This window comes from Prenolepis imparis, unplaced genomic scaffold (assembly GCF_030444845.1).
Source record: "Prenolepis imparis isolate NDT839.2.m4 unplaced genomic scaffold, iyPreImpa1.0 SCAF_12, whole genome shotgun sequence".
In the NCBI taxonomy this organism is placed as follows: Eukaryota; Metazoa; Arthropoda; class Insecta; order Hymenoptera; family Formicidae; genus Prenolepis; species Prenolepis imparis.
This window is the reverse complement of record NW_028141170.1, coordinates 3,831,787-3,853,632: the sequence shown is the minus strand read 5'-3', so window position 1 is coordinate 3,853,632 and position 21,846 is coordinate 3,831,787. Positions and strand designations below refer to the sequence as shown.

At 30.0% G+C, this 21,846-nt stretch overlaps 3 protein-coding genes across 8 annotated transcripts; 1 reads left to right on the top strand and 2 right to left on the bottom strand.

The window, feature by feature from the left end:
- Window positions 1-103: 103 nt before the first annotated feature.
- Window positions 104-6,008, bottom strand: Cycy (cyclin Y). 2 transcript variants are annotated; one of them, XM_083052280.1, is made up of 5 exons: window positions 5,033-6,008; window positions 4,693-4,913; window positions 4,219-4,505; window positions 3,733-4,086; window positions 104-3,459 (listed from the first exon to the last, which is right to left on the bottom strand). In XM_083052280.1, exons 1-4 carry the CDS (start codon window positions 5,262-5,264, stop codon window positions 3,798-3,800), a joined length of 1,029 nt encoding a protein of 342 aa, XP_082908406.1. In that variant the 5' UTR covers window positions 5,265-6,008; the 3' UTR covers window positions 104-3,459; window positions 3,733-3,797. The 2 variants fall into 2 exon arrangements, with proteins under 2 accessions (XP_082908406.1, XP_082908407.1); XM_083052281.1 differs by having other exon boundaries at window positions 104-2,931.
- A 164-nt stretch (window positions 6,009-6,172) lies between these two features.
- LOC145944123 (uncharacterized) lies at window positions 6,173-20,872 on the top strand. Of its 5 annotated transcripts, none has more exons than XM_083052245.1 (43): window positions 6,173-6,973; window positions 7,078-7,260; window positions 7,360-7,553; window positions 7,651-7,666; window positions 8,032-8,111; window positions 8,467-8,635; window positions 8,920-9,129; window positions 9,297-9,437; window positions 10,763-10,810; window positions 10,880-10,939; window positions 11,031-11,153; window positions 11,299-11,445; window positions 11,554-11,604; window positions 11,700-11,837; window positions 11,915-12,010; window positions 12,188-12,319; window positions 12,432-12,542; window positions 12,781-12,876; window positions 12,967-13,107; window positions 13,527-13,559; window positions 13,641-13,724; window positions 13,863-13,955; window positions 14,030-14,188; window positions 14,279-14,368; window positions 14,473-14,532; window positions 14,702-14,791; window positions 14,876-15,022; window positions 15,336-15,431; window positions 15,729-15,791; window positions 15,874-15,969; window positions 16,463-16,546; window positions 16,651-16,794; window positions 17,076-17,123; window positions 17,207-17,354; window positions 17,512-17,729; window positions 18,098-18,346; window positions 18,426-18,506; window positions 18,587-18,724; window positions 18,817-19,005; window positions 19,102-19,248; window positions 19,459-19,706; window positions 19,837-19,996; window positions 20,096-20,872. In XM_083052245.1, the coding sequence occupies exons 1-43, from the start codon at window positions 6,677-6,679 to the stop codon at window positions 20,300-20,302; spliced, it is 5,505 nt and encodes a 1,834-aa protein (XP_082908371.1). In that variant the 5' UTR covers window positions 6,173-6,676; the 3' UTR covers window positions 20,303-20,872. The 5 variants fall into 5 exon arrangements, with proteins under 5 accessions (XP_082908371.1, XP_082908372.1, XP_082908373.1 ...); XM_083052246.1 differs by having other exon boundaries at window positions 6,175-6,973; window positions 10,880-10,921; window positions 20,096-20,871; XM_083052247.1 differs by having other exon boundaries at window positions 6,175-6,901; window positions 20,096-20,869.
- LOC145943945 (uncharacterized) lies at window positions 20,562-21,804 on the bottom strand. The gene is made up of 4 exons (XM_083051865.1): window positions 21,345-21,804; window positions 21,119-21,206; window positions 20,809-20,953; window positions 20,562-20,708 (listed from the first exon to the last, which is right to left on the bottom strand). Exons 1-4 carry the CDS (start codon window positions 21,802-21,804, stop codon window positions 20,562-20,564), a joined length of 840 nt encoding a protein of 279 aa, XP_082907991.1.
- Window positions 21,805-21,846: the final 42 nt, after the last annotated feature.

The window sequence follows — 21,846 nt, the reverse complement described above, 5'->3', positions numbered from 1 at the left end:
ATTTCTGTGTGTATAATTGTTATTAATAATAATTTCTTTGCAAAAAAAGCTCACGTTTTATGCATCTTACTGCCATATATGTACGCGCACACTTATCGCTTTTTTACGCTTTCACAATCATGTTATCTTTCGGATAAAAAGATACACATATTTTTTAAAAATATTAAAGACGTGAATAATTTATATCTTACATATCCAAGAGAGGAAAATGTACACTTTGCATGCGACAATTATGTGAAAACGCTTAAGCAAAAGCATTAATTTTTGTATGTTCGACAAGATTTTTGCTTTTCAATTGAAAGCGAAAAATGCGACAAAATATAAATTTTAACAGCCTTATAATACTTGTCACTTTGTGTGATCGGACAATAAAGTAATTTACAAAGTGAAAATAGACAGCACGTTTTATGCGGGTATATATACAAAACAATGTTAATATATCGGTATAGCTATTTATCACAAATTCATGTTACAAAAGCATCGGTCGTAATAAAATGTTAATACTTATTACACATGGAGAGAGAGAGAGAGAGAGTTAAAGAATTGTAGGACTCTATACAGACGCTAGGATGGAAGACTTAAAGGCGATCTTTTGAAATATTGCCTTCAAGCGTAAATATGTTTTGCTATATACTTTAATTAACGACTAACAAAGTGGTTCGATTTATAATACACACGATTTATATGAACCTTACGCGAATTTCAGCAATTTATTTACAGGACGCAATAAGACTTGAAGATTGTCTTTATTAATGAATCTCTATTTATAAAAATAGTCATGCACCTGAAAATTTATAAAGATTTAATTTTATCGGGAAATCAGCGTAAAGCGAAGGAAAATTCCACGGTGCAGTATACATTTGTTTGTTTGTGTGTGTGTGTGTGTGTGTGTGTGTGTGCAACAATCTATACAATATAATTTTAACAATCATTTTGGCATCGCACAGTAATTGCTCGATGATTACAAGCTTCATAAATATTTCTTTGCAGCATACATAATACAATACGTATGTAGCTGTCTTGTATTTTGTGTCTGTAGTGCAGTAAAAATATACTTTTATATAAATCTGACAGCAAAATAAAAAGTTGTAATCTCTGGACAGAAATTGCAGATATGTTACACTGCCGCTTATCTCATCCGGTATATTATACAATATGCTATTAAAAGCTAAGAATGTACGTTGTTACTTCGTTTCCTCTCGATCGCGCACATCGATTGGACTTTACAGTCGTTCTACTACAGTCTCTCTCTATTTTAAGTTCGATCATTACAATACTCTCTGACACTTTCGTGTAATAAAATATAAAAATAATAATAAATCGTAATTGCTCTTGCTCCGCAACGGCATTCTGAAAATCCAACGGAACTTCAGAGAACTTCATTACACTTTTAATTCTTATAGACATAACCAGTCGTGGTACAATATATAAGACTATCTTATATTTAAAGTTCTAATCGATATAGGTACAAAATATTAAATTATATCATACACACAAGTCAATTAGTGGCGTATGATACAAAATTACATTAATGGTATCTCACAATCAATTTGACCTTGGTCATATAGTGTAAGATGTATGATATAAAATCGGTATCTTTTTCATCGTTTTCTTTTTTTTCAGTGAGCGTATATATTCCTGGACGAGATCTTTAGAAGATTTACTTGAGTGCTTCACGAAACAAATACTTTACATATAGCTGTCAGGTTTAAATTTTTTATAGTAATTTATGGCCATAGGAATCATCACTTTGCGACTCTTTATTATGCACATGAAATAATATTAATAAAAGTAATTATGCAATATGTCTTTATGAGCACATATATATATATTCATTCACAGAAAGAATATCAAAAAGATGAAATATATGTTAAGAAAAAAAGTAAAACTTGATCAAGTTAACTTCTTTTTCAATAAATTTGGTAGAATGTAAATTGTGTGATTTACATGAATCAAATTCAATTATTAATTGACTGAATATAATATTATGAAAATAAAGACGCAAGCCTGATCTCATGGTTTATCTTTATCTCGCATATTATCTAAAATTGTAAATTCTTGTAAATGGAAGTAGCGCTATATAAAAGCAATGATTCAGATTAATTTATCGTGCTTTTCACTTCTAATAAGTTATAAAGGCTGATTTACTAATGTTTATACTATTACATACTTATTATTATATGTGTAAATGGTGTTCTTTCTTATGTATATATGTACTAAATTATCCAAAATACATAGTCGTCCATATATAAAATTTGATAATTCAAATTAATTAAGTATCGAAAACGCTTTTATATAAGCTAACTGTTACATAATAATTGTTATACAATATTTGAGAATGAAGAGAGAGAATTATACAATTATTCTCTGAATCAAAAAGTAAAACAGATAAACGGCGTATTTACATTAAAGAGCTGTAGCAGAAAAAATATATATAAGAATATTATTATGTTACAAAAAGATATATAATTATTTTTAAACTCCATGATAATTTCATGCGATGATTTCTCGATGTAGAGAACAGCGAGAGAGGCAGGAAGATAAAAAAAGATATATACTTAAAAATAATTTGAACATACCAAGATAATATGCATTATTTTGCTTTGGTTTGCAAATTTTTAATTAACGTACTCCGAACGAATATCGATGATTTTTAGCGTGAAGCATGCTGTATATTTTCGCTTTTTAGAATGTTACTAGTAAGTCAGCCGTAAATTTGATTCTTATTAACTTCAGTCAATATATAAAATGCTTTGGATAATGAATAGTTGACTAATATATATCACAAGTTATTTTCTCTCCTATATAAGGACAGATAATGCTACGACTATATAAAACGACTTTTCCTTTCTCACCGTTTTGCTTCGTCAATGCGCTTCATTCTCGTATGCTTTTATTATATCCACATTACAAGGTCCCAGACAGTAGAATCTTTGCATAAGCAATAGAAATATATTCATCAATATATATGAGAAACAAGATTATAACAATCCTAGTTTTTCGTAATTAGCGGTTAATAACGCGATTAATCGAAGCAGTTAAGAATTGTTTTTCAATTAAAAACAAAGAAAAAAGCCGATAAATTGGAAATTTGTTTTCTATTGAATTGTCTCTCGATTCTCTAATGCGTAGATAATGCATTGGAAGTTATAACGAGTTGAGAGGTATCTAAATTTTAGAGTACATATATACAAAGAGTATCTTCTGGTTATAAGACCCATTTTTGTTATATGAGATCGCGATTATTCCTCTCGTTTCTCGAGCGAGCGAGTCTTGAATCATGATGTCAAAAGCTAAAATAGCCGACATCGGTAGAATGTCGTTCTATCTCGTTCATACTTTCACGAGCTAATGGCAAGACTCATAAAACAATTTCCTCGAAGGTATAAAAGATCCGCGCCCTGATTGTAAGGTAAAATAATGTCCAATGCTCAACAACGGTCTTATAATTAGGAGACACTGCAATTTTTAAGATTGTGATTGCAAACAAAATTTGCAATAAAAAATTTTCCATTATGATACAACTTAGTGATACATATGGTACATGCGATATTTAGACATTTAACTCGAACAGTATAAAACAATTTGTAAAGATGTATATATAATACATCAAATATTTTTCACAATAATTAAACAGAAATGTAACACAAATGTATGGTTAATCCAAAGAATTTTTTTTTCGATGATTAAAATTGATCGATAATTTAATAATTGTCAAAAAATTTCACATACCTTTAGGATCTGAACATTAATCATGCATGTTGAGAGATATCCGCGTATATATCCGTATATTATATTTATGATAAAATAGCAATGCTACGTCTAGGTCCGCCTATGCATACATTGTCTAAGCTGGACCATTTTTTAATACCGGTACGTAGAGCCTCAGTTGTAACCTTATCTTCGTAAACTCTGGACATGGCTTCTAATTTCTGTGCCTTTTCCTTACTAAGAGGTTCACTAGGGAATGTTAATTCGTTCGCTTCTGCAAGTGTACGAAGATCAAAATAATATTTGGCATATACACTTGAAGGAACATTTATGTTGAATTGCAGCATCTCTAGAAATTGTCTCTCTAATTCGTTCCTAAAAAATGCAGAATGATTCAATTAAGATGGCGATAATTATATTTTTAATTTTCAACATTTTAACTTTTATTTTTGTAAAACAAAAATATATATTTAATAATCTAAATAATACAATTAAAACGAAACTTACATATCTTCCACTGTGATATCTTTCAGTATTTGACAATAATCTACATTCCATACTGCCTGATCGTCCCAAACCTTAGATGCTAATAAAATAGCACCTAACACTATTCGTTTCCAATTAGCTGGCGTTATATCAATCTCTGCATAAGTAAGTAGGCGTTCAAGATAAACCAGTGTTATGATGGCACATTCAGCTGTGAGCTGAGCGGCGTTAAACAAAGTCCTTATAAATTTATATATTTGTTTGTGCTCTGGATTGTGTTTGTCATAATCCTCCGAAACACCATCTCTCTGAAAGATCATATATAATTTATTAGTTTAGCTTTTCTCAAGTATAAGAAAAGTTTTGCAATTATTTAATTCACACTTAAATGTGAGCGATAATAAATAAATAAAAAAATATATAGATGAAATATAAATTTACTGATATCTGTAGAGGCGTCTTTATAAATATTGAATTTCTCTATTTTTAAATTACCGTCAATGGGTGTAGCCTCTCATCAAATATATCAATTTGTCGATGCGAAGTTCTATTCTTAATATGGTAATAAACAGCTAAGGCAACGCATTTGACGGTATTTTTCAAATTAGGTTGTGAAACCGTGCTGTCGTCTAGATATATTGTACTGCAGCTACTGCTCTTCTTCAAAGGCCTTGTATCCGCTATCTGATGTTGGCTCTTTTTTCTCACCATACCATCTAAAGAAAGAGAAACAAAAAGATTAACAGAGTCCAACAATCCGTTCGTTTTTTTTTTTTTTTTTTTTTATATTCTAGCTTCTCTTTCTCCCTTTTCGCAATTTCCCAAGGATACCCACTTTCTATAGCCTGTTTCGAACGTTCCATAAAAATAGTTCCTGCGCACGGATGCAACGACGGATCGGAGTCCCAGTCTTCCGGCTCGCGTTCACTGATATGTTGCAAATTATTAACGCTGATCCCGCCCTCCGGCAAGTGTTCCTCCAGATTACGCGTGGCGCACTCGGGCCCTACCTCCTTGCGTCCGACTTGCGGGCTCGAGTACACGCAGCAGCTACTCTTGTTCCCCATGTTGCCATGTAAATTTCAACTATAACCGGTGCCTCTTCTTCGAGTTCGCACTCGAGTCACTTTTTAATAATGCATACGGAGGAATCAGGCCGCGAATAACAATAATAATAATAATCGAAATCGGTGATGCGTACGTTCGACTAGAGAGAAAGAATTAACTCGCTCACCACCTCCTCACATTGTTTAATAACGATCAGCTGACGGGGTCGCTCGTACGACTGACAGTAGCGCGATTCGTCCGCCCGCTCGTATGACTCATGTCTGTCGGCGCGAACGAAGATGCTCGCGATCGCGACGATCCTCCGTTCCTCGCCGAGAACGAGGGAGCGCGCACTCTCTCTCTCTCTCTCACTCTCTCTCTCTCTCCGCGGGGAGACGACCGCTCATCCGGGGACGATCGTCAGAGAACGAGCTCGCCGGCCGATCTCGTCGTTCCCGGTACTTCTACGGTTAACAACCCTGACGAAGTGGCGCACGCTCGTTCACAGCCGCGATTCGTAACACGGTTCATCGTCGCCGCACGATAATTCCATTCTCGTCGCGCGTTTTGTCCCTCTTCGACCCTCTCTTTTTGGACCTTCTTGGACGTTCGGTTCGGGCTCGTGAAAGCGCTCCGCGAATCGCACACAACCGAATTTCACCGACTTCCACTCACAATCAGTGTTGCCAATTTCAGATCGCGCAACCATAGAATATGAATATATAATATGTAATATCGGAGCGCGTGTCGATGTGTTCGACTTCGACTTTAACCTTCAAGTGGCGCTGCAACGATCGGAATTCGGTGCGCGGAGTGGGGCGTGGCGGTGGGGGGTGGAGGGTGGGGGCCGGCGCGCCGCGCGCGCATCCCCCCACTTCGCCTACCCCCACCACCTGCCCCCACTCCGCGCGCCGAATTCCGCTGCGCGTAAAACGCCATTTGAAGGTCAGTCAACCGCGCACCGCGCACATCGACACGCGCTCTCTGGAGTCTCTCTCTCTCTCCGTCCGTGTTGCGCGATTTGAAATTGGCAAGACTGCTTCCACTACGACTGCACGATGTGACAATTAGTTTTTAAAGGTGGAGCAAATGTTTTGTGCCATGGAAATCTAGAAATTCGAATAATTTTCGTTTGTATTGACATTTACATTATTATTAGCTTTATAATTTATTTATAAAAAAAGTGGAGCAAATTCTGAAATGTGGATATTTTCACGCCTCGGAAGTTTAATTACTGTGTATGTCACTGGCTGTTTTATGACGTCGCGTCGGGGGGGGTCCAGTGACGTTTACAACAATCGCCAAGATGGCGAGATCCATGGTGTGTTGACGTTTATCTGAATCGGTCGAAACTGAGGGTGTAGGGAGGCCTTTAAAAAATTTGTCGACATACATATTACATAATTCATCGAGTCACGTTATCGATAAAACGATGCACTCGGTCGGCGCCGGTTTGTCAAGTTCCTCGGCGGATGGAGACGACGTTACGATCCCGTTGGTTAAACGCGACCAGAGCTGCCAGGCGATCGTCGAGAGCACCGGCGAACCGTGCGGCGAAACCGAGGGTCTGCGTATCCTCGATGAGTTTCGCAAATTGTACGAGAGCCGCATCGAGAAGATCGATGGGGAAACCGCCGGCGAGTCCGATCGGGTCTCCGTAAGCAGCGTTTCTTATCGCGATGGAATTGCCTTGCATGACGTTTCATTCGATTCTCTCTTCGCGTCTTTTGTACGATATCTCAAGTGCCCCGAACTGCTGCAGCTCCTTAGAAACTCCTCGTTCTCTGCGTATCAATGCGTATTCAATTCGAAACGTTATTGTGTACTTTGCAGATGAAGCTGCAGATAATGAGCGATTGGATTAAGGATTTAGGAGAACAAAATACTATGTTAGTGCATACGGTTGGAGATTTGGAGCAGGCTGCGTGTAATAGAGTTAAGTTACTGGAAGAGAAATTAAAACAATCGTCGCAAATAGTTGTAGATAATTTAACAAGATCCAGTCACTCTGAAAAGGTAAGAGCGACAGAGAATTTAGTTTTGTTAGATTATTATACCATAGTTTTTTTTTCTTATAATTAAATATGTGTAACCATAGGTTTCTTTCGATTATAGGCTTTAAATACACTTTCAAATCGTGTCAGTCAATTGGAGAAGGATGAGGAATATTTGCAACAGAAAATAGAATATCTACAAAACGACATTAGAGGATTGTTAGAAGTAATTCGTCGCGCACGTCAGCAAAATATTTGGAATCTTGACGGTATTACTTTCCTCGAGATTCAACCCGAGGATATTCCAATTCCAGAGTAAGTTCATTACTGTTAATCAATGCATTTGGTCAGTCAAATGATTATTTTATACTTTTGCAAAGAATTTACTAACACGCTTGTTTTATCGTTACAGCTGTATCTGCAGTCAGGTAAATATGCGTGTGAATGCGGCCAAAAAGCTCAGACTTATTTTAGATATAGAGCATGATAAATTTCAAAAAGCAAATTATCTGTGCAAAAGCATGTGATACAATATTTGTGTTATACATTTATCATGCAAGCTGAAGGCTTTTCTTTTGTGCTCCCTACACCCTTTATATTAAATTTAATTATTTCATATACACATATATCTGTATTCAATAAATTGCCAGTTGTCCCATTTAATAGAGTACTATATTTTCAAGAAATTTTATTTACATATATAATTTATATAGTATTATATAATATTCTAATATATCATTTAAGTATAATAATCTTTTTCGATATGATATTTAATAATGTATCTTTAAATTAGGAACTGACAGACACTGAACATATAAAATCATTAAATTTGCAAGTAGAACAACTTCAGAAAAATGAGAAAAAAATGATTAGGTAAGACATGTACGAAATTCTTAATATGTAAAAAAATATTTGTTATTAAGAACTATTATTATCTTCATTTGTTTTTGTATCAGATAGCATACTAATACCAATACTTTGTTTTCATTTTGTTTTATATTTATAATAGTATAGATGCATTATTTTCTAAGATGGTTTTCTAAACGTATCTTTAGAGATGATAATTATGTTTCGAATTCTTCATTATTTATACAAAAAGAAAAGCTTTATATTCTTGCTTTCTCTGTTAAATTCTATATACAAAGTGTCCCATTTTAATCTCCTCAGGCAAATATCTCGAAAAATATGTATATATTCTTGCACAGAGATAAAAGAGTATTTTTTTCAGATCTCAATTAGAATTGGAAGGAAAAGTAGCAGAGCTCATGACAGAATTATCAGTGAAAGATGAAACTATAAATAAATATGTTTCTAGACTTCAGTGTTTTTGCGACAAACTCAAGGAACATGCTAAACAAGCAAATGAAGTTATTAGTCATCCAATGATAAATGATGATGTAAGTATGCTTTTCATATTTCTTATATACAGATAGAAACTCATAAATCTTTTTCGATATTCTAAATATTGAGTTGTATAGAATTTAATATGGAGGCAATCATGTTGTAATAGTACAATTATAAGAAAAGGAAGGAACGACTTTATTACAGAGTTTTACAATAATCGTTTTTATTGCTATCTATTTAATATATTCTGAATTTTACATTTTGCGAGCAAGATAGCATTCACGTTTGCCAATATTGGGGCAAGAGACTCTTATTTTAAATTTATATTGCTGTTCAGATAATCTTAACACCTGACATTCTGGAAAGTGTATTAGATGTAAAAGATTCGGAAAACAAAAACTTACGCAGACAACTCCAGGACGTTGAAGCCAAGCTTATGGTGTACACTTATGAAAATAATATGGACACATCTAATCTGCAAGTACAACTAGAAGAGAAATCTAAAAAAGTACAGCAACTGGAGGACAAAGTGGCTCGCCTCGAAAAAGTAGATTTTTTATATTAAAATATCTGTTTTATAATTTATGTTATTAATATATTTTTTTTAATTAGATATTTTCTCTTTTTATTTCTAATATTATTTATAAAATAAAATTTTTAATTTTAATTATTTTAAATTTATCTAATTATAATATGTATTCTTATTGATTTCAGGAAGCTGTAGAAACGCGGGATACACTGACAGGGGAAATCACTGCATTGGAAAAACAAAATTACCACGCGAATATAGGGAATCTTTTGAAGGACGACTTAATTAAAGAGATGCGTAAAGAATTGAAGGAAACAACTTTAGAGGTACAATATAAATTCATAAAGTTTTAAATGTAAACTCACAATTTTTTTTTTACATATTTGTAGAAGGGTTTTTCTACCTTTACTCGCGTCTGTAATTCTCGCGATCGTATCGCTGCTATCACTAAGATGAAATCTTCCCACGAATCCTCCGAGCAATTTCCAGTGTCAAGACTCTTACATATAACCGCGCAACGAAAGAACGATGTATCATTTCTGCATGATTCTAAAAACCTGTTAAGAGCTGAGAGACAAAACGTATCAATAATCAATACAAAGTTACAAAATAGATTGCCTAGTCAACAGAGCCATTCTCGACACCGCATAGATACTCAAGCTGCTCGATACAAATATTTGAAGAATATCGACAGAAAAATTTTGCAGACTGCTAGAAAATTATCACCTCCTTGTAAAGACAACAATTTGCAAGATAAAATCACGACGAATACTTATGTTTGTTCAGCCACATTGCATTTTCCAGATAAGGCTAATAATATCCCGAAGTAAACTGAATTGGATTTAAATGTAAATTGCTAAATTAAGACATCTCTTAATACACGATTTTAATAAATTTTTTCCCTTGAAAATTTAAATCTTTTGACAAATATTGACATTCTCTGGTGAGAATTTTTAGAATTAATCGCTAAAAAAATGCAAAACAAAGCAAATTCAAATATTTACACTGATTCAATTATTATTCTTTCTTTTGAATCTCTTTTATATTGATTGATGAATTTATTATATGATAAATATTATATAATAAAATAAGTCCAATACATTTTTAAATCAATAAATTGGATATTTAGATATTTAATAAATAAATATATGCATCCATTTGTGAATCCACATGCATTTATGTAATCAATATACATTATTAATGTTTTTAAAATAAGGTAGTAAATTTCTTCTTTACAAAAAACGTCATCTGTAAAAAACAGAAAATCGTATATGACAACATGATTGCCCCACTTATAAAATTAACATAAATTTTAAAAAGTTAGCCATTTTTATATATTATTACATTTATAACAAATACATTCTTATTCTTAAGAGTTATTTGACAAAAATAAAAATCGAGAAACAATGCAATTACTCTCATAAATTACTTAACATATTTTATTTATCTCTCAGTATATGCAATTGATAGAAACTAAAATGTATTTTTTATTATGAACCACATCTCTTGTACAATTATTTACACATATTTAACAATTTATGAGTAAGTTGTATGTTTCTTAACTTTTATTGTAATAAGCGTAGTAAATAATACAATATATATTATTTATATACTTGAGTTTTGCTTATTCGCTTATTTTTTGTAATTTCAGGATGCACCTTCTCGGAAAGTCCGCATCGATACAAATAATTTCCCAGAGGTGAGTAAAATCAAATGTAATCGTCAGACATAACATGATTTTGAAATGACGATATTGTTTCGTTTACAGAAATGTCCTTTGTCGTCAATAGATATCTCACATTCTAAGAAGGTTCGTCTAGATAATGTTGTGTGTATCACCTTTTGCATGCACATTTAAAGAAGAATATATTTACATATAAATAAAAATTTATATATTATTATTGTTAATTCTGTTTCAGGATGAATTTATATCATTTCTGAATAGTACAAAGACGCATGTGCAAAAAGAATGTGAAATTTTGTCGGATTTAAAGTTTGAACTGGGAAAATTTGTAGAAAAATTAACTGTCGAGGATAACGAGGTAAAAAGCAAGATATTTTCTTAAATATTGTAACAGTAAAAGTAACTATTATAATAAAATATCAATTGTTTTTTTAACTTATTTATTAATAGAGTATACATTCATAATTTTTCCACTCCGCTTCAAAAAATATGTTTTTTCTCAGGTGAATGATTGTATTATATCTAACAATTGTATGAATAAAAGCAAATTTTTTGCAAGTGGCATGTCGGACAAGTTGGTCAATTGTATTGAAATTATTACCAGAATGTACTCGGAAAGGGAAAAAGAAATCACCCTCTTTGATTGTATGGTATGTATATGATACATAAACAAAATTTATTTTATTTTTTGATTATTTAATGAAAATAATCATACTGTTATTTTTATTTTGATCACATTGTGCTTTCTCTTTCTGTAGATAAAGAAAGAAGAAAATCATTGTGTGTGCAGTGATTCTAAAGATATTAAGGTAAAATTACATATGTTTAATTATTATTTATTTTATTTATTTTTATTATATATATATGTTATACTATTAAATTAATTGATATATTATTTTTCCAGTTAAATATAAATAATGCACAACAATTCAAGTTGATGGAAGAATTCAGAGTATGTACTGTAGAAGCTCAAGCAGCAACAGAAGATATTCGTGAAGAGATAAATACTGTTATTTCCACATTTAATTCACGACACCAAAACGTACGTTTATATTAATCAATAAAAGCACACAAATGTTCGTGATGACTTAGCAATTGATGTTAATTTAATGTTTTCAGTATGAAGAATTAAGCAAGATGGTTACTAGCACACAAACTTACTTAACAAGAACGCGAGAAGGATTAATAGAAGCTGTTAACAGATTAGAATTACAAGTAATATGAATATATAAATATATAATCAATATATCAAAATATACATAACACTCGTATGCAATAGATATCATTCAAATATAGTAGCTCTATTTCCAATTGAGGCATAAATTTATTTTAAAGTTTCGTTATATATGTTATTTCTGTGCATAATCGAAAAATGTATGTTTATTATTATAGGAGGAAGAGAGATTGAGGCACAATGAAAGAATTGCAAACGGCAAGCTTAAACTGAAAGATATAAAAAATGAGATTAATCAGGTTCAATCGGAATTATCCCGTTGTATTAACGGTATGCAGACAAATATACAGGTTCGGAACATTTGCTTTAAATAATTATTACACTAGACTTTTCATCAATTTTATTTTGATATATATAAAATTTTTAACTTGAATTGTGCGTTATTTAAAATAAATTTTTTAGGAATATCATGAATCCGGGTTCACAGAAGCATGCGTTAGCAATGATTTATTGACTGTTGTAATGGAAGAGGTTGAGCAGATTCTAATTAATTTGCAATTATTTCAAACTCAGGTTAGTTTGAGAAGAAATCTAACATTGGACATATTCATATATATACAAATACATTGAGTTATTTCCATTAAAATATGAATATCTAATTATATTTTTACTATAAACGCAATTGTTTGAGAGAATTAATGTTGAATGAAATATTCTGATTAAACAGTCTCAATATAGAAATGATCTTAACGTTTTATGTACTCTGATATTTATTGCAATTCTCTTTTGGATGTAACAAATTGTCTTTTAGGGTGGTTGTACGACGTATATACTAAAGGGATTAAGAAGTCAGCTATGTACTATAGATGGTTCTCTAAAAGATTTACAGAGAAAAACCGGTGAAGTGGTGAGTATTTTAAGAGAAATGTAAAAAAATTGATGATGAAAAATGTTATAAATGTTATATTCTTCCAATCACATACAATTATGTATGCAGCTCTTAAACAACGAAATTGCAAAAACGACATTCTGCGAAAGGGAAGGTAGATTGGCTAAACTCGAAGAAGAGGTTGACTATGCACATACAAAAATGCAAGATGTATTGGAAACTTTTCTTTCCACAAAGCAGGAAGAAAAGGTTATTTATATATTAGATACATTTATTAACATTTATATATTTGATTGATCGAAAGGTTCGTTTTTTCATTTTATTAATGTTTTTCTTTATACAAAAAAAAACATTTTTTTTTCATTTAATTTTTCTCGAATTAAATTCATTTTAAATCTCAAATAAGATTACCTTATAAATCAAATAATTTCTACATTGCAAATTATTATTTTTTTTTTTTAATTGACATTCACTCCTCTCTTGTTTTTTTTTATTTATATAATTTATATGATTTACACTTATATTAAATAAGAAAAACATTTTTGTCAAGAGAAAATAGTTTATCATATAATAAAAACAAATAAATTTGTATTAACTTAATACAAAAAAATATATATCAAACTTAAAATTAATATTAATTTTAATAAATTCAAATATTGTTTTTTCAGGAACAATTTTCTTACTGTACCTTTGACAATCAGGTATTAAAGCACGTGTAATTACTGTAAATAAATATAATCTTTAATTTATAATAATATATAAATATATATACTGTTTTACAGGAGGTGAATGACATAATCAAAACGAAAGAAGATTTACATAAATTAAGAAAGGAATATGATGATCTGAAGCTCAATATGATCCAGGTATACAAGTGTATAGGTTCTTTAATTCATTGACGTTTATATTAGAGCAAACTGCTTAGTTATATATATGTGTATAAAAATTTTTTTTTGCACAAATTTATATATATTCTAGATGTTAAATATATGTATATGTTGCAGCAATCATGTCAGATAAAATATGATGAAAAACTAAATAAGTGGAAAAATCATATAACTGACCTAGAAGATCAAATTAGAGTGTTGCAACATGAGGTAAATGTAATTTATTTATTTAACTAGAAAGAGCTATTTGTTATCTTGAGCTAACTAACATTGTTCTGTGACAGATAAAATGTAAACAAGAAGCAAATAGTTTTTTAAAGAATGGTATTCAATCCATGGAAAAAGAATTGATTACTGTACGAACAAAGGCAGAAAATTATAGACAATGTCACAGCAAAGATAATATTGAACTAAAAAAGAAGATAATAGAATTAGAAAATATAGTAAGCATTAATTATAAATTCAAACAAATTTTTTATAAATTTAAAATCATACATCAACATGAATTATCTAACATCGTAATCGATTTCCAGATTAAAACGCAAAAAGAAATAGAGAATGATCTTCGAAAAAGTTTAAATAATGTAAATATTAAGAAATCTATAGAAATCTCAAATACTTTTGTAAGTAAATTCTTTAATTATATATGCACACGTATATATGTATATTTATATATGTATTTTCTTCTTGTTTTTGTGTTTTATAAAAATTTAATCTTATTACAAAGCACATGGATTGTGGCACAGAAGCAACACTCTTACGCTGTGACTATCCATCTAAACATGAAGTAATTATCATAACTATTATAAATATATATAAATTTAATAAATATTGTTTAATTTGTAATTGCTGCGGTTATGTATTAAATACATAGAGTATATAAACTTTATACTTTAATATAAAAATTGCTTATAATATTTCTTAATAAAATTATGTAATATTATTTTTTAATATAGAATATATCTGACTTGTTCAAAACTGTGCAAGATGCAATGCAATCTGCAAAACTGGCAGTTCAAGATCTTGAAAGTGAATTTAAAAAATCGGTTTGTATCTTTGTATTTTATATATTAAATCAAGATCAAATACAAAACATGCTAAAAAAAGCTATTATAAAAATCTATTTACAGATACGTGAAGAATCATCTCTCTCTTCTGTTTCGGCAAGATCTGTCGTGACATTGACAGATTCGTTGGGAAAATGTAAAGAGAAATTAGACGTTTGTTCGCACGAGTTAAACAAACTGAAAAGTGCTGTATATTCCAAAGAGAAACTGGTAAGTGATGTGTATGTTTTTCTCAAGTTTCATTTTTTTAAGAATATAATAATACATGTATTACAATACAGTATATTTAAACGATGCAGCATATTTATTATATAAGTAATAAGTTCATATTATCTTAAAATATAATACTTTTTATAATCACAATATAAATATCAAATTGAGTGTTCCATCTTTTTAATTTGGAATAAAATACAATATATAATTTTTGGTTCGACTTTTGAATCTGTTTCTGCGTGGATAGATCTATGTTTATTAGAATATTACATACAATTAAGTGTAAATTTAACTATCAAAATTATTTTAGCTACAAAATATGGAGGAAGTCATACGAATACAACGGGATTCCTTAACAATGAGTCAAACAGAAGTAAAAGATTTGCATCAGAAACTGCAAGACAAGGTAAATTGAGTAGTGAATAGTGTATATTTTAATTGATAAGAGATCTTATGATATTATACGATAATTTTTTTCATTAAAGACGTCATATAATATCGTTTTTTAAATTGGAAAGTTTAAAATTATTATTTACAATATAATTATTTACGTTTTTCCTGTATGATATATTTTTATATACATACGTTAATAGACGACATGTGTCAATGTATATTACAAATACAGAATATATCCTACTTGTCAAGAATGAAGTTTGAAGGTATGTATTGACAAAATATTATAATATATAAAATCTTTTTACAGATTGATAAGCAAAGCCTTACTATTGCGCAATATGAGAGAGAGAAGAATGAATTGCTGAAGCAGGTTTGTTCTTTTTCCTTTTTTTTTTCATCGTTTATTTAGTGCTAATAAGATTTGCGTTCCAACATTGTGCTATGCTTTGTAGAATGAACTCCAGATTCAAACTATCGGGCATTTACAAAATGCTGTTGTTGAAGCTAAAAGAAACCTGGATCAAATGGGTCATAAAACGATGAGCGATGTGAGTGAGCTGAGACCTGCGATATCATCTTCGGCCTTTAATCACAGAAACGTGCATGATGTTTAAACGTGTAAAATTATGAGTAGTTTAAATTGCTATTTAGCTTTCGCGCTAAAATGTATTTATTACAATTGTAAATAATGATTGATGATTATTAAAAGTACGACTCTTTAAAGATGATGGCTTATTACATTTTTCTCTTTGCCTTTAATGTGTTTTTACATTGTAACGATGCGAATGCAATATAAGCATGACATATAGCTCGTTTAATTAAAATGTTTGAAGCTTTGTGATCAAAATGTCAAGAAATTGTGTGTGTGTTTTATATACAAGCTATCTAGATTAACAAGAATTTTCTGGATGATCCCCAGTTATAAAGCTGTTATACTGTGCAACTAACAAATAACATGAACCACGTAGGTGAGTGTCCTCTATTTAGATCTAAAAAAAGAACAAATATTGTATGAAAGAAAAATGCATCATGTTTTTACAGCTTAGCAAGAAAGATGAAACTATTCGTGAATTAACGATGATCATTGATGAAACGCAGCATCAATATAACGAATGTTTTACAGAGGTAAAGAGTATATTATTATATTTGTATCGGCTAAAAATTTCTTTTGATTAATTAATCGACATATTATCAAATATTTTTAATTCAATTCGTATATATTCGTAAAGGCAACTAATCAGGACTTACTATTGGATTTGCAACGAGATGCTATTGACAGTCTGCACGAGAGAATTCGTTGTCTGGAGTATGATAAATGTCTAATTATTACTACTCTACATACAATGTATTCTTCGATCTTAAGTGTAGTGCAGGTATGGTATGGAGACTTTATATCTTTCAATAATCTCAACATAGATAATAATTGAAATAATGAAAAAAATCTTGTACACTATCAATAAAGAAATATGCACACCCTATTAGATTTTTCATAATATTGAATATATAATAGCTTATAACGAAAAAGTAAGGAAAAGTTTATGATATATATGTATATGTTTCGTTTGTTATTTATTAATCTGATATATGAGATGTGATTCAAAGAATAAAAATTAATTTTTTACAGAAGTGATATATTATTTGAATTTTTTTTCAGGAACAGATACATGATCATGTGAAGGATCTCCGAGAACTGAAATGGAAGGTACATTTATTAGAAACATATACTTCTGTTTTATGATGAAATTTGTGTCTTTATTCCGTATTCCAAAATATATTTTGTCACAGATGGATAGTTTTATGTGGACGAAGAATTATTCCGAAAGCAAATGCATGAGCAAATCTCTTAGAGACAAAAATTGCGATACTCAAGATCTGGAATATTTCTCAAATAGGATTGTGCGTAGAAGGCCACTGCACCTGGAAGGACATTCAGGTAATTTCCTGTATAAGATCAAATTGTAAGACAAAATTTATACAAAAATAAATATGTTAATATCTTAATATCTTACATTAATATCTTAAATTATATATTAATATCTTACATTAATATCTATACTAATATATTAATATCTTATATTAATATCTTTTAGATAAAGATATGGAAAATACCATTCAAATACAACTAACTGAATTACATAAGATGAAAGATACAGAATGCAGTTTAAGATGTGAAAATCAACGGCTTAAGACCGATTTGCAGTATCATATATCGGAAATTGACAATTTGATGAAACAACTAGAGCATGCTAAACAAAAAGAAGATGAATATGAAAAACTTTTATCGAAGGTAGAAGACGGAGAGAAAGAGGTAATTATAATCAGATCTTTCTTCCTTATATATGTATATGTGTTTTCAATTATTTTATATCATTTTGGCCTCTTAAAATATTTGATTGCATGACAATAGTAACACCAAGAATATAAAAATAAAAAATCCCAATAGCAATTTAAATTTCATAATTAAACAAAATTCACATTCATTAAAATGTACAGGTGTAAATATTAATAAGATTCCAGTATGAGAATTTTTTAAATCTTCCCCAAAGATAAAAAAATATTGCATATCTATTTTTTTCATCCAATATAAATATCTGATATAACAAATCTGACCTAATAATCGTACGTTTTGTTTTTTGCAAGAAAGGGCGTTTATTAATTCCACTAAAAAATTTGTAGATCGAAAACTTAAATGATAAAATTATTAATAATGAAGAGATCATTAAGAATCAATCCGATGAACTTGAAGTGCTTCGGAAGAGATTACTCACGAAGAATCAACAGATGGAAGAAGATTTATCCGAATTAAATGTATCGGAGCGCGAGATGCTGAATATTCTATGTGATCGGATACATTCTTTGAAAGTTCTACTTCAGGAGAAATCGGATAACATGGTTAAATTGCAAGCCGATTACGAATTGCTTAAAGTACATATCTCATTGTTTAGAACATACAGAATACAAAGTGATTTGCGTCTATCGCTATATTAATCGCATTTTTTTCCAGAATGATAATTCTATATTAAAAAGGCAGAACGATATTACTGAAACTCGAGTTCAAGATGACATCTTTCAGTTGAAGAAAAGGGTAATGTACAAAAGTAGCATTTTGCATTTATCGAAATGGGCAAAACTTTTATGTGATTACTTTTTTTAAAATTTTTTCAGCTTAAAGAGACACGTATAAAATTGCATCAGACAGAAAATGACTATCAGGGAATGATCGAAGATTTCAATGAAGCTCAAAAACAGTTAATGTCAGCAAAAAAACGCGAAGCAGATTCGCAAGAATCATTAATAGTTATGGTAATATGGAACAGATAGCATCTTCGTCAAATTCGAAGTTTATGTATTACTATTTATACATATATAGTTACTAAAAATTGTATATATTGCAGGAAAAAGATTATTGTTCTAAAATCGAAAAAATAGAAAATGAAGCGGCCAGTTTGCGTGATTTGGTGGACAAACTGAGTGAAGAATTGGAAGAAACTAAAAAAGAACTTGCGTCGAAAAATATCGAGCTTTGCCAAGCACAAGATAAATGCAAAAGTTACACTGATCATTTGAATATCATACGTCAAGATGTATGTGTATATATATATTTATAATAATTTTATCTTACAAATATGAATGAAATAGAAATAAATTTCTTGTGCTCAATATATTTTAAATATTTTTAGCTCGAGTTGGAAAAGGATGAATTAACGAAGGCTGAGAGTGTGAATCGCGACTTGATTCAACAGTTGCAAGAATACATGAACGAAAATTATCACATTGGTCAGCAGAAAATCTCGCTTGAGCAAAATAATTCCACTTACATAACCGAGGTACAATACTCCTGCCTGTTAACACTTTGAAGAAAAGATATTATATACATAAAACAATTTATGAATATTTCTTTTTTTTAATTCTATCACATTACATTATATTGTACATATATAACTGTAACCAGTACATATATTTTTCTTTTGATTTTTAGTTATAATTTAATATCGTTATTTATAATTTAATTTCAAGTTGTAATATTTTCATTTTAGTTAAAGGACATGCGCAAATCTTTGTTTGAACTGAAAAAAGAATGCCACTTAAAGGATCAATCTCTAACATACATGTCGGTCGATTTGACTGAAGCAGCTGTGAGTAGATCGGAACTCTGTAAGGAATCTCAATATGTAATTTCATGCATCCGTGATTGCATGGAACAACAAAAAAAATACAATGAAACTTTAGTAAAAAATTTGGAAAATAAGCAACAACTTTTGATGCAGTTTGTATTTGAAAAAAAGTAAGTATACGTATATATAATAATTTTAAATGTGTTTTTTATTTTAATTTTTTTCCATTTATCTTCAAAATCAAAGGTATTTTTTTCTGCATTATGTATCTATTTATTTAAATAAAAATTATTTTTATAGAGCTCTATTAAGTAAAATCAAGAAGTTGAAACGAATTAATTTATTGACACAGAAACTGAAAAGAACGCACAGACAATTAACTGGTAGAGGTCTTAAAAAAGCGCATATAAATGATATTTCGATTAAAACACGTCAAAATGTAGAAACAGATTTATACAAGGTTAGTACTTATTGAAAAGATAATCTTTATTTAAAATTTAAAGCAAAAAGAAAATTAAAATTCTTTGATTACTCACTATATTTCTTCTCTTGTTTTTAGAAATATTTCACAAAACCCATAAAAACTAGTCGATGTACGTCGACACAGGGTGAGTCTTGGTGGTTTCCTAAAATGGAACATTTAATAAATGAGATGCAGAAAAGTAATCAATGGTGGAATGACAATTTTAACCAGGCAACGGAATCCGATACTTCATTGGAAGAGAACCGTGATTATGGTTATCAGTCTTCTTCTGCAAGCAAATGAAGAGAAGCGAGAGAAATTCTTCGTGATAAAGACTGAAGAAATAATGCGAAAGAAACGTCGACGTATTGTGTATCACGAACGTGTGTGGAAATTTGTAACGTAATTTATGTTTGTGCTGCCTTTTTTCCGTGACATAATTTTCTATATATATATATATATATATATATATATATATATATATATATATACATACATATATATAATTATAAAATATATCCTTTTTTAAAATAAATAGAAGTATCTTGTAACGCGTACGAATCTATTTATTACACCGCACAACGGTACAGTAATGAGTCATATAAACAAGCTGTAGCAACACGATATTTTCCATATATATTTTGTGAAAAAATTCAAGTATTAATTCAGCTTGGTTTGGTGTGAATACTTCTGCATAATCTGGTCGATACTAGAATCGTTAAGAGAGAGAATACTGAATAAATATATATTATATACAACACAAATTAATATGTATAAAATATTAAACTGTTCGATTATAAAACAATTACCATAATGGTATATGAAAGAAGACGTTCGAAAAAATATTTATACGTTTTTTCAGCTGTGTTCCAATAGTTTGCAAGATAAAAATTATGAGTTGAAAATATTAATTCTATAACTATAGAAATTTGTCTATCAGTGAATAGTTTTTCCCTAAAATATAAAATGCAATATCATCCTTTTATACCCATACACTATTATTATATCAATTGCAAAAAGGGGAAAATTAAATACTATATTGCAGTATAAAGATTGCGTAATTAAACAAAAATGTTCATTCTAATTAAAAGTATTGATAAACATGAAATGTGTTCATACTTAAAAAATTTGAAAATTTGCCACAGAAGTTTTACAAGTATCTCTTTGTTTTTATCCTTGCATGATACGTCACATGAAATCTTTTCTTCTGAAAACAATAATGCACGTTTATCATATATGTAACAGATTTGAAAAAAAACAGTATATATAATTAATCAATGTTTCATTTATTAAGTTATGCATTATTGACAAGTTTAATAATTTTAAGCAAAATGCGCATTTTTACCGAGAAATAATAAAATTGATTTTTTGTCCCTTTGTTTTCTCATGCAAGCTATATCTTCGGACGTTATCAATTTGGAAGATGGACAGCTATATTGACTATGCAACGGTATATTATGAAATTGCCAAGTTCCATATATATCGTCACAATTTGTAACACTTTCCAACTCGGGCGCGGAATGTACTTTTCTGAGTACAATTTTCTTTTCATTTAGTGTGGTGCACTCGAACTCGAATAGAAACCTGCATTTTACATCTATTGTCGCATTTGATTTACTATTACATGCGTTCATATTTATACCATATTTTGATGTCATAATACAAGCGATTATACAAATAATACCAGCAACGTATCTGCTGAAGTATATTAATATTTGACATACCAAATGTATGAGTATATAAATAAATTCATTAACAAAAGAATTATCATAAAAAAAGAGATCATTTGTAAATTGATAATGCATAGATATTCAATTAAAACAATAAATTATCGTATTTGTCTGTGT